We start from the raw sequence: 13,467 nt of genomic DNA on the forward strand, positions 1-13,467 counted from the left end.
TTACCCTTTTCTTTCTAACACAATATGGAAAAATACAAAAAAATACTTAAAACATATGTAATATAACTTCACATAAAGATTGAAAACGGAGAAAAAAAAATCACCTGTAATCACTTCACTCCAGTATTACTACATTCATTTTATATATTTTCTTTAATAACTTCAATACTTAAAATTTATAGGTGATTCTCTTGTGGTCCAGTGGTTAAGACTCTGTGTTTCCACTGCAGGGGACATAGGTTTGATCCCTGATTGGGGAACTAAGATCCTGTAAGCTGTGTGGCATGGCCAAAAATTTTTTAAAAAAATGAATAAAATTTATATAGCTATAAATGTAGTGTACATGTAATACTTTTGGCATCATAAAAGACAATTTCTTCTGTTTTCCTAAAATTTTTATTATACAGATTTTTGAACTGGAAAAATTAAAGAATTTTGTATTAGACTTCAGTATAATAGCCACTTAGATTCTACAGTTGTTAACACTTTACTGTATTTTACTTTATCACATAGTCATCACTTCATCAACTAATCTGTTTCTTGGATGCATTTCAAAGTGAGTTGCAGAAATGAGCATACTTTACCCCTAATTACTTTAGCATGCATATCATTAACTAAGATGCAATATTTTATTATAGCTCTTCATTGAGGTAAAATTTACATTTGTAAAACTTTTGTAAATACAATTTTCTATCTTTCTTTTTTCCACTAGACATGTAACATTTTCCTACATTAAAACGTTTTTGTGCCCACTATTCATTTTTTTTATTTTTTAGATTCCACATATAAGTGATATCATTTAGTATTTGACTTTCCCTGTCTGACTTACTTCACTAAGTGTAATATTTTCTAGGTCCATCCGTGTTGTTGGAAATGGCAATATTTCATTCCTTTTGTGACTGATATTCCATTGTATATATATATAGACCACATGTTCTTAAGCCAATCCTCTCTTGATGGGCACTTGGGTTGTTTCCATGTCTAAATGGTGCTGCTATGTACATTGGGGATGTGTATACCTTTTTGAATTAGAGTTTTTGTTTTCTCTGGATATATACCCAGGAGTAGGCTTGCTGGATCATATAGTAGCTCTGTTTTTCGTCTTTTAAGGAACCTCAATACTGTTTTCCGTAGTGGCTGCACCAATTTTTATTCCCAGCAACAGTGTATGAGGGACTTCCCTGGTAGCGCAGTGGTAAAGAATCCGCCTGCCAATGCAGGGGACACAGGTTTGATCCCTGGTCTGGGAAGATCCCACATGCTGTGGAGCAACTAAACCCGTGAGCCACAACTACTGAGCCCACATGCTGTAACTACTGAAGCCCGCATGCCTAGAGCCCGTGCTCTGCAACAAGAGAAGCCATTGCAGTGAGAAGCCCGTGCACCACAATGAAGAGTAGCCCCTGCTCTCTGCAACTAGAGAAAGCCTGAGAAAGCTCATGCGAGAAAGCCTGTGTGCAGCAAAAAAAAACCTAACGCAGCCCTGCCCCCGCCCCCAAAAGCAGTGTATGAGTGTTCCCTTTTTTTTTTTTTAACACTCTCCAGCATTTATTATTTGTAGATTTTTTTAAGATGGCCATTCTGACTGTTGTGAGGTAATGCCTCATTGTGGTTTTGATTTGCATTTCTCTAATAATTTGTGATATTGAACATCTTTTTATGTGCCTGTTGGCCTGTATGTCTTCTTTGGAGAAATGTCTATTTAGGTCTTCTACCCCCCTTTTTTTTTTTTTGATTGGGTTGTTTGTTTTTTCAATAATGAGTTGTATGAACTGTTTGTATATTTTGGATATTAACCCCTTATCAGTCACATGATTTGTAAATATTTTCTCCCATTCTGTAGGTTGTCTTTTCATTTTGTTGATTTTTTTTTTTTTTTGCTGTGGAAAAGCTTTTAAGTTTAATTAGGTCTCATTTGTTTAATTTTGCTTTTATTTCTTTTGCGTTGGGAGACAGATCTAAGAAGTTTTTGCTGCGATTTATGTCTGAGAATGTTTTGCCTATGTTCTCTTCTAGGAGTTTTATGGTGTCATGTCTTCTTTTAAGTCTTTAAGCCATTTTGAGTTTATTTCTGTATATGGTGTGAGGGAGTGTTCTAACTTCATGGATTTACATGTGGCTTTCCAGCTTTCCCAACACCACTTCCCAAAGCAGCTGTCTTTTCTCCATTGTATATTCTTGCCTCCTTTGTCTTTGTCATAGGTTAATTGACCATAGGTGTGTGGGTTATTTCTGGTATCTCTACTGTGTTTCATTGATCTGTATGTCTGTTATTGTGCAAATGTGACCACTATTTTATTTTATTTTATTATTTTTTAAGAATTCACTGCTGCCTTTTTTTGTTGTTGTTTTTTAACTGTGCTGGGTCTTAGTTGCACCACGTGGGATCTTCGCTGTGACATGTTTAGTTGTGGCATGTGGGACCCTTAGTTGCAGCATGCATGTGGGATCTAGTTCCCCAACCTGGAATCATACCTGGGCCCCCTGCATTGAGAGCTCAGAATCTTACCCACTGGACCACCAGGGAAGTCCCCGTGACCGCTACTTTCTTTTCTTTTCTTTTTTTCCCTTTCTTTTCTTTTATTATTATTATTTTAAGCTCTTTATTGGAAAATAATTGCTTTACACACTTGTACCAGTTTTTGAGGTACACCAAAGTGAATCAGCTGTATTTATACATATATCCCCATATCCCCTCCCTCCTGCGACTCCGTTCCACCCTCCCTTGTCCTGGCCTTCTAAGGCATCACCCATCATCTAGTGGATCTCCCTTTGTTATACAGCAACTTCCCACTAGCTATCTACTTTACAGTTGGTAGTGTATCTATGTCTGTGCGACTCTCTCACTTCATCCCAGCTTCCCCTTCGCCCCCCGCTCCTCACCCCAGCCCTGTGTCCTCAAGTCCATTCTCTACATCTGCATCTCCACTCTTGCCCTGTCACTGGGTTCATCAGTACTATTTCTTCAGAGTCCATATATATCAGTTACCATACTCATATTTGTTTCTCTCTTTCTGGCTTACTTCGCTCTGTATGACAGTCTTTAGGTCTATCCACCTCATTACATATAGTTCAATTTTGTTCCTTTTTATGGCTGAGTAATATTCCATTGTACATATGTGCCACATCTTCTTTATCCATTCATCTGTTGGTGAGCATTTAGGTTGCTTCCATGTCCTGGCTACTGTAAACAGTGCTGCAATGAACATTATGGTCCATGTTTCTTCTGGGATTATGGTTTTCTCTGGGTATATGCCCAGCACTGGGATTACTGGGTCATATGGTAGTTCTATTTTTAGTTTTTTAAGGAACCTCCAAACTGTTTTTCACAGAGGCTGTACCAGCTTACATTCCCACCAACAGTGCAGGAGAGTTCCCTTTTCCCCACACCCTCTCCAACATTTATAGTTTCTAGATTTTTTGGTGATGGCTGTTCTGACCGGAGTGAGATGATACCTCTTTGGGGCTTTGACTTGCATTTCTCTAATGATTAGTGATGTTGAGCATCTTTTCATGTGTTTGTTAGCCATCTGCATGTCTTCTTTGGAAAAATGTCTGTTTAGGTTATCCAACCATTTGTGGATTGGGTTATTTGCTTTTTTGGTATTAAGTTGCATGCGCTGCTTATATATTTTGGAGATTAATCCTTTGTCCATTGTTTGATTGGTAAGTACTTTCTCCCATTCTGAGGGCTGTCTTCTTGTCTTGTTTATGGTTTCTTTCGCTGTACAAAAGCTTTTAAGTCTCATTAGGTCCCATTTGTTTATTCTTGACTTTATTTCCATTATTCTAAGAGGTGGGTCACAAAGGATCTTGCTTTGATGTATGTCATAGAGCGTTCTGCCTATGTTTTCCTCTAAGAGTTTTATAGTGTCTGGCCTTACATTTAGCTCTTTAATCCATGTTGAGTTTATTTGTGTGTATGGTGTTAGGAAGTGTTCTAATTTCATTCTTTTGCATGTAGCTGTCCAGTTTTTCCAGCACCACTTATTGAAGAGGCTGTCTTTTTTCCATTTTTTTTTCCATTGTATATTCTTGCCTCCTTTGTCAAAGATAAGTTGACCATATGTGTGTGGGTTTACCTGTGGGTTCTCTATTTTGTTCCATTGATCTACGTTTCTGTTTTTGTGCCAGTACTGTATTGTCTTGATCAATGTGGTCTTGTAGTATAGTTTGAAGTCAGGAAGCCGAATTCCACCAACTCTGTCTTTCCTTCTCAAGATTGCTTTGGCTATTCGGGGTCTTCTGCATTTCCATACAAGCTGTAAAATTTCTTGTTCTAGTTCTGTGAAAAATGCCCTTGGTAATTTGATAGGGATTGCTTTGAATCTGTAAGTTGCTTTGGGTAGTATAGTCATTTTCACAGTATTGATTCTTCCAATCCAAGAATATGATATATCCCTCCATCTGTCTGTATCGTCTTTGATTTCTTTCATCTGTGTCTTATAGTTTTCTGCATATAGGTCTTTTGCCTCCTTAGGTATGTTTATTCCTAGGTATTTTACTCTTTTTGTTGCAATGGTAAATGTGAGAGTTTCCTTAATTTCTCTTTCTGTTCTTTTGCTGTTAGTGTATAGGAATGCAAGAGATTTCTGTGCATTAACTTTATATCCTGCTACTTTACTAAATTCATCGATTAGTGCTAGCAGTTTTCTGGTAGAATATTTAGGGTTTTCTATGTATAATATCATGTCACCTGCAAAGAGTGACAGTTTTACTTCTTTTTCAATTTGGATTCCTTTTATGTTGTTTTCTTCTCCGATTGCTGTGGCTAACACTTCCAAAGTATGTTGAATAATAGTGGTGAGAGTGGGCACCCTTGTCTTGTTCTGTCCTTATAGGGAATGCTTTCAGTTTTTCACCATTTAGAATGATGTTGGCTTTTGGTTTCTCATATATGGCTTTTATTATGTTCAGGTAATTTCCTTCTATGTCCATTTTCTGGAGTGTTTTTATCATAAATGGATGTTGAATTTTGTCAAAAGCTGTTTCTGTATCTATTGAGATGATCATATGGTTTTTATCCTTCACTTTGTTAATATGATGTATCACATTGATTGATTTTCATATATTGAAGAATCCTTGCATTCCAGGGATAAACCCCACTTGATCATGGTGTATGATCTTTTTAATGTGCTGTTGGATTCTGTTAGCTAGTATTTTGTTGAGGATTTTGGCATCTATATTCATCAGGGATATAGGCCTGTAATTTTGTTTTTTTTGTGACATCTTTGCCTGGTTTGGTATCAGGGTGATGGTGGCCTCGTAGAATGAGTTTGGGAGTGTTCCTCTTTCTGCTCTTTTTTGGGAAAGTTTTAGAAGGATAGATGTTAGCTCTTCTCTAAATGTTTGATAAAACTCGCCTGTGAATCCATCTGGCCCTGGACTTTTGTTTGTTGGGAGATTTTAATCACAGTCCCAATTTCCGTACTTGTGATTGGTCTGTTCATATTTTCTATTTCTTCCTGGTTCAGTCTTTGAGGATTGTACTTTTCTAAGTATTTATTCATTTCTTCCAGGTTATCCAATTTATTGGCATATAGTTGCTTGCAGTAGTCTCTCCTGATCTTTTGTATTTCTGTGGTGTCCGTTGCTACTTCTCCTTTTTTATTTCTAATTCTGTTGATTTGCGTCTTCTCCCTTTCTTTCCTGATAAGTTTGGCTAATGGTTTATCAATTTTGTTTATCTTCTCAGAGAAGCAGCTTTTATTGATCTTTGCTATTGCTTCCTTCCTTTCTTTTTCATTTATTTCTGATCTCGTCTTTATGATTTCTTTCCTTCTGCTCATTTGGGGTTTTTTTGGTTCTCCTTTCTCTAATTGTTTTAAGTGTAAGTTTAGATGGTTTATTCGATATTTTTCTTGTTGCTTGAGGTAGGACTGTATTGCTATGAACTTCCCACCTAGAACTGCTTTTGCTGCATCCCATAGGTTTTGGTTTGTTGTGTTTTCATTGTCATTTGTTTCTAGATATTTTTTGACTTCCTCTTTGATTTCTTCAGTGATTTCTTGGTTCTTTAATAGTGTATTGTTTTTTGTTTGTTTTTGTTTTTAAATTTATTTATTTATTTATTTATTTATTTATTTATTTATTTATTTTATTGGCTGTGTTGGGTCTTTTTTGCTGTGTGCGGGCTTTCTTTTTAGTTGCGGTGAGTGGGGGCTACTCTTTGTTGTGGTGCGCGGGCTGCTCATTGCGTGGCTTCTCTTGTTGTGGAGCACAGGCTCTAGGCGCATGGGCTTCAGTAGTTGCAGCACATGGGCTCAATAGTTGTGGCTCATGGGCTCTAAAGCACAGGCTCAATAGTTGTGGCGCACGGGCTTAGTTGCTCCACGGCATGTGCGATCTTCCTGTACCAGGGATCGAACCTGTGTCCCCTGCATTGGCAGGCGGATTCTCAACCACTGCACCAGCTAGGAAGCCCAATAGTGTATTGTTTAGTCTCCATGAGTTTATATTTTTTACAGTTTTTTTCAGGTAATTGATATCTAGTTTCATGGTGTTGTAGTCAGGGAAAATGCTTGGTATGACTTCATGTTTTTTTTAATTTACCGCAGCTTGATTTCTGACCCAAGATGGGATTTACCCTGGAGAATGTTCCGTGTGCACTTGAGAAGAAAGTGTATTCTATAGTTTTTGGATGGAATGTCCTATAAATATCAATTAAGTCTAGGTGGTCTAATGTGTCACTGAAAGCTTGTGTTTCCTTATTTATTTTCTGTTTGGATCATCTGTTCTTTGGTGTAAGTGGGGTGTTAAAATCTCCTACTATTATTGTGTTGCTGTCAGTTTCCCTTTTTATGGCTGTTAGCATTTGCCTTATGTATTGAGGTGCTCCTATGTTGGGTGCATAGATATTTCCAATTGTTATATCTTCTTGAATTGATCCCTTGATCATTATGTAGTGTCCTTCCTTGTCTCTTGTAATAGTCTTTACTTTAAAGTATAATTTGTCTGATATTGTATTGCTACTCCAGCTTTCTTTTGACTTCCATTTGCATGGAATATCTTTTTCCAATTCCTTCCTTTCAGTCTATACGTGTCCCTTGATCTGAAGTGGATTTCTTGTAGACAGCATATGTAAGGGTCTTGTTTTTGTATCCCTTCAGCCAGTCTGTGTCTTTTGATTGGAGCATTTAATCCATTTGCATGTAAGGTGATTATTGACATGTGTGTTCCTATTACCATTTTCTTAATTGTTTTGGGTTTGTTTTTGTAGGTCTTTTCCTTCTCTTGTGTTTCCTACTTAGAAAAGTTCCTTTAGCAGTTGTTGTAAGACTGGTTTGGTGGTGCTAAATTCTCTTACCTTTGCTTGTCTGTAAAGCTTTTGATTTCTCCATCAAATCTGAATGAGATTCTTGCTGGGTAGAGTATTCTTGGCTGTAGGTTTTTCTCTTTTTAGACTTTAAATGTATCCTGCCACTCCTTTCTGGCCTGCAGAGTTTCTGTAGAAAGATCACCTGTTATCCTTATGGGTTTTCCCTTATGTATTATTGGTTGCTTTTCTGTTGCTGCTTTTAATATTTTTTCTTTGTGTTTAATTGTTGTTAGTTTGATTCATATGTGCCTCGGTGTGTTTCTCCTCAGGTTTATTTTGTATGGCACTCTCTGTGCTTCTTGGACTTGGTTAATTATTTCCTTTTGCCTGTTGGGGAAGTTTTCCACTGTAACCTCTTGAAATATTTTCTCAGACCCTTTCTTTTTTTCCTCTTCTTCTGGGATGCCTATGATTCAAATGTTGCTGCACTTAATGTTGTCCCCGCGGTCTCTGAGACTGTCTTCCATTCTTTTTATTCTTTTTTTCTTTTTCCTGCTCTGTGGCAGTTATTTCCCCCAATCTATCTTCCAACTCACTTATTTGTTCTTCTGCCTCAGTTATTCTGCTGTTTATACCATCTAGAGTATTTTTAATTTCAGTTATGTTGTTATCTATTGCTGTTTGTTTGCTCTTTAGTTCTTCTGAGTCCTTATTATCTGTTTCTTGTATTTTCTCTGTTTTGTTTTTGAGATTTTGGATCATCTTTACTATTATTTCTCTGAATTCTTTTTCAGGCAATTTTCCTATTTCCTCTTCATGTATTTGGTCTTGTGTATTTTTACCTTGTTCCTTCATCTGTGACATATTTTATTGTCGTCTCATTTTCCCCCCACTTTGGATGGCTGGGAACGTGTTCCTGTCCCACTGGGTGTTTGGCCTGATGTTTCAAGCACTGGAGTTTGTAGGCTCTTGAGTATAGCTCGGTCTTGGTGTTGAGGTGAGAAACTCTGGGAGACCTCACTCTGATGAATATTCCCTGGGAACTGGGTTTCCCTGTTCGTCCAATGTTTTGGACTTAGAGCTCCCACCTCAGGAGCTCAGGTCTGAGCCTGGGCTTGTGAATCAAGATCCCACAAGCCGTGTGGAGCAAGAAAAAGAAAAAAATTAAAAAATAAAGTAAGAGAACAGCAGAGGAATAGCAAGATGAAAAATACGATAATAGGAAACTAACAGATGTGTTAGAAAAAATTTTAAAAAAAGATGGAGCAACAACTGGAAGGTAAAACAACTTCAATCGCCTATGTGAGATGGTGGGAAGAAAAAAAAAAGAAAAAGAAAAAAAAAGTCAGAAAAGGCCTTGGCTTTGGGGGCGGGGCTTAGACAAGATTGGGGGGAGTTTAGGCAATGGGCAGGGCCTACGCTTAGAAAAGGCCCTAGGGGTAGTGGGGAATGGGGCTTAGGCCCAATGAGGCAGAGGGGCCCAGGAATGCCTCTGCTACTGGGGGCAAAGGACCAGTCGAGGTACCCAGCAGGCTCCTTGGGCCTGAGTTGGTGGGAGTAATGCTAGGCACCTCCCCTAGTCCTCCAATCTCAGAGGGTCACTCCACCTTGGATTCTGTTCTTCCGCACCCCCTCCCTCCTATTTCTGTGGGACCCTCACAGCTGCAGGGGGCGCTGGAAGGCTGGAGACCAGATTCTCATGCCCAACAGGCTTCCCAGGGCCATCTGGGCTAGGGTAACGCCTGTGCACTCCCCCAAATCTCCCAGTCTCGTAGGGTCCCTGTCTGCCTCTCTTCCTCTCCTCTACCCCCCACTGTCCTAGGTACCAAGCAGCTGGAGGGAGCCCTGGAGTGTGAAAGACCATGTCCGTGTGCCTAGCAGGCTTCCCAGGGCTAGTGGGCAGGGGAAATACCTTATCCACCTCTCTTGATCCTCCAATCCCAGAAGACCCCCTCCCCTGCCCACCTCTCCTCTTCTTCCCTGCTTTCCTTCTATACCCCTAGGAACAGTGAGACCTAGAGGGGCCCCTGGAGGACTGAAGACCAGGCCTGGGGGCACAACAGGCCTCCTGGTGCTAAGTGGGTAGGGAGATTTCCCGCAGCGTCTCCCCTGATCCTCCTGTCCTGCAAGGTTCCCCCCACTGCTGTCTACCTCTCTTCCTCTTCTCCTCTCCTCCCTCCCTCCCACGCCTGTACAACCCATTCAGCCAGAGAGACCGAAGGACCAGACTCGGGAGCCCAACAGGCCTGCTAGGCCCAAGGAGGCAGGGGAAAGGTCCTCTGCACCTCCCCTGGTCCTCTGCTCCTGGAACGTCCCGCCACCAGTCTGCCTCTCTTCCTCTTCCCCTGCCACGCTCCAAAGTCCCTGGGACCACCGCATCTGGGAGGGGACCCTGGAGAGTTGGAGACCAGGCCCAGGAGCCCAGCAGGCTTCCCAGGCCAGTGAGCAGCGGAAACGCCTTCAGCTCCTCCCCTGATCCTCTGATCCCAGAGGGTCCCTCCCCCATTCCGCCTCTCTTCTCCCCCCCCCCCCCCCCCCCCCCGCCCACTGCTTCCCTCCTGTACTTCTAGGACCAACAGCCTGGAGAAGCCTTGGAAGGTGGAGGACCTGCCTGGAGGAAATACCCGGCGGCACCTCTCCTATTCTTCTGACCTGGAGAGATCCCTTCCCACCCCCACTGTCTTCCTCTCTTCCTCCCCGCCCTGTCCCCCTCCCCCCACACCCCCAGGACCCTCGTTCCAGAGGGGGGCCCAGAGAGTGAAGGACCAGGTCCGGGAGCCCAGTCGGCCTCCCTGGCCAAGAGGGCAGGGAATATGCCTTCCTGCCTCCCTGTCCCCCAATCTCAAAGCCCCCACCTCCACCTGTCTGCCTCTCCACCTCCTCACCCCTCCTCCCTCCTTCCCACAACCCCAGGACCCAGGCAGCCAGGAGGGGGCCTTGGAGGGTGGAGGACCCCGCTGGGGAGCCCAGCAGGCAACCAGGCCCAGGAGCTCAGCAGGCGTCCTGGCCTCCTGGGCGGGAGAAACCCAATTGCAGTTTTGGATCTCCCCAGCTCCCAACGGTCCCTCTAGGCGGGAACTGCCCCCCTCACCCAGCCACCCTCCAGGGCGGCTGGTCCCATCCAGCTTCCCCTTCCCCACTCCCCTGACTTCCCCCAGGTTTATCCGGTTGCTCTGGGGTTCCTGAGGTCTCCTTGGGCCTCAGGTCCCCTGCCGGCCTCCGGCAACCTATTTGTCTTCCCACACCACCATCTTGACTCCCAACCACTATTTTAAATGGCTGAATAATATTCCATCTGGTGGGTTTATCATTATTTCTCTATGTATTTCTCTATTATTGGATACTTATATTCTTAATTTTTCACTATTATAAGTAATGATGTGAGGAACACTATTAAGTGCAGAGCGGATCCCCTCCATGTTTTGGATTATTTCCAAATGATAGCCTTAGAAGAGCAATTACTGTGTCAAAAGACATGAACATTTTTTGGCTCTTTTTACATATTGTCAAATTGCTTTCCAAAATACCAAAAATGGCAGCTTTAAGCTGTTTTATTCTGGATGTTTGTATTTCCCCCTAAATACCATTTGTTCCTCTGGGAAATTTGAAGTCAAATATTAACTCCATATGCTTTTGATGAAACAAATCAAATAGTACTTCATGTGAAAGTCATCATTAGGTCAACTGTGGCATGGGGATACTATGTGAGAGAGATGGAGGTAAGTATGATAATTAGTTGCGGAATAGTTAGTGAAATGATGGCCATGGCTAAATAAATAATCCATTTAAAGGGAAGCTTATCAGGGAAATGTGGAATTGTAGGGGAAAAAAATGGCACTGGAGAAAATAAACTAAAATATAATTGTGCACCATTATTGTACACAAATTGTGTTTAAAATTTTTTTCCATTTATTATTTCTTAGTCATATTACTACCAGTACATTTATGAAGAGATAATGGTATATATCTTCTATCATAGTCACTATAGCACACTGGGAGATTTAGGCCAGAGCTATGGCATATTGGTCTCAGGCAATAGTACCACCCAGGACCAACTATTGCCTTCAGAGGTCCTTTGCCAGAAACCAACCTATTGCAAATTTTATTCTTGAGATATATGAGCTTGGTTTATTTTTCCATCCAGTTGACTACGCTCCACCTGATAGAAAGATAAACCCCCAAAGAAGCTACTAGAATACTTGCCCCCCCATTCCCTAGAACAGAACATAATAAAACAACAGATCTTATTATTTGAATGTGTATTCTTTAGTTAGCACTTTAGCAGGTACTATAAGTGCTACATAAATTGAGTAAGGTATGATCTTTGATATCAAGGAGCCTAGTTGAGAAAGAAGAGTAACAACAAAAACAGAATAAATGATACAAAGCAGCATAGTTAATTGCTCAATTATGTGAAACTTATTCAAAGAAGAGGGGGATCAATGAAGACTGTAGTGGTTGCTGAAAACTTCATGTATGTTCTTGGTGAGGCTGGATTTGGATTTGAGTTACATGAAGTTAATGGGAGGAGGTATATCAGGTGAAGCCTACAGTATGAATAAAGGTGCATAGATAAGCATGAACAAGTCGTGTTCATGGGACAGTGAGATAATTACTCTAACAATGGGTAAGTTTGGGGAAGAAAAGGTAAAATGGGATAGATTATGGAGGACCTGTAAATGACCCACAATAGTCACATAAACGTGAAACATGCAAGAAAGAAATTATTATTGGAGGTGGACAGTATTTTAAGTGGCTAAGAAAATGTTTCTGTTGTACAGGTTGAAGAAATGGCCATATACCTGTGGAACTGGGCAGTTACCAAGAGAGTAGGTTTGGCTATAAATGAAGAGCAGAAAGCTAAATGTACGTATATATTTTGTGACATATTATAAGGAGTATTCTTATTATACATTAGATTGTGTTCCTCCAGTTTAAATAATATTTTGACCAGTTCTTAGATGCAGATTTGTTAAAAGAAAACTAAGCAAAACAACCCATAAGCAGTGGTTTCTCAAGCAAACCCTGCCTTGGTTTTATGGTTTTTCAGAGGTTAGCTCCTTATTAATAGAAATTTAAAAGTGTAACTGCAAGAAATAGTCTGCTGGTGAACAACAAAGATGATTAAAAATGAGGTGAGAAAATGAGAACTTAAAGAAGTGTCAAAGGACACGAATTATTTTCCTGGAGAAGAGATGATCAGAATCTTCAGGATTCTGAAGAACCATCAAATAGTAGTTTCTCCTCTCCATTAATAAAACAATGAAAAATGTTGCTATGTGAGGAATTTAGATTAAAAAGTCTGTAAAGAATAGTTTCTTCGTGAGGTGGGTTGATTAACATCGGACTGAATTACTGAGAAATTTGTAGAAGTTTTTTTGTGAGAGCAAGCAAGAATAACAACGAAACAAAACCCCAGACCATATTCATCTGCTTAGATATATTAAATGTGATCCACTGTCTGGCAGAGTTTGAATGCTTTTGCTAAATGGGCAGGGTCTAGTGTGCTGATAAGTTACTGATTTTCAACAAGAATAGTGACACTTAATACATTTATGGAAAGAATATTGCCCTGTTATTAAGAATACATTGAGGCAACAAACCAAAAGGTGAATCTCTGGAGTGCTTGGCTTTGTAGACAAATGAACTTTGTCTGTATGCAACAAATAGAATTTAATACTAAGTATTTATCTTTATGAATGTAAACCAAGTTGTATACAACTTCAGTGTAGGTATAGGGTAATTAGTGGTTAATATAGTCAATAATATACTTATTAGCCCACTCCTCTTTTAGGATGTTTAGAGAACAGTTCTGTCTCTTTAACTCTCAGGTAAATGTCAATATTATTGCTCCTAGAAACCTTAGGTCCTGTAGTTGTGAGAAGGGAAGAGTTGGAAATTCATCTGTGGGAGAAACTTACTATACTACCCAGATGAACTGTGTGATATTAAAATGCATTAATTCTAAACTCCTCCCATTCTGCATATCAAGGAACATTTCTCTGGCTGTTTTTCACTGCTTGTCAAATAGTGGGAATTTGGTAGATGAAGTAGGAGCTGCAGCCATAGGACCTTTCCTAATGTACTGACCCTGCATGTAGCAGTTCTTAGATATTTGGATGCTTATTATGTGTATGGTACTTTTAAGATACAGTGGAAAATAGGATTTAGTGCAGGAAGCCTCCGATCTAAAAAAGTTTTATTCTCAA

General features: G+C 40.4%; 1 protein-coding gene across 1 annotated transcript in view; it reads left to right on the forward strand.

Moving 5' to 3' along the window:
* The window catches only part of TEX11 (testis expressed 11), a 338,452-nt gene that overhangs the window by 44,864 nt on the left and 280,121 nt on the right, over window positions 1-13,467 (forward strand). Inside the window, exon 5 of the mRNA XM_057717635.1 lies at window positions 12,040-12,124. Coding sequence (XP_057573618.1) covers window positions 12,040-12,124 — 85 coding nt within the window. The remainder of the gene's footprint in view (window positions 1-12,039; window positions 12,125-13,467) is intronic.

This window comes from Hippopotamus amphibius, chromosome X (genome assembly GCF_030028045.1).
Source record: "Hippopotamus amphibius kiboko isolate mHipAmp2 chromosome X, mHipAmp2.hap2, whole genome shotgun sequence".
In the NCBI taxonomy this organism is placed as follows: Eukaryota; Metazoa; Chordata; class Mammalia; order Artiodactyla; family Hippopotamidae; genus Hippopotamus; species Hippopotamus amphibius.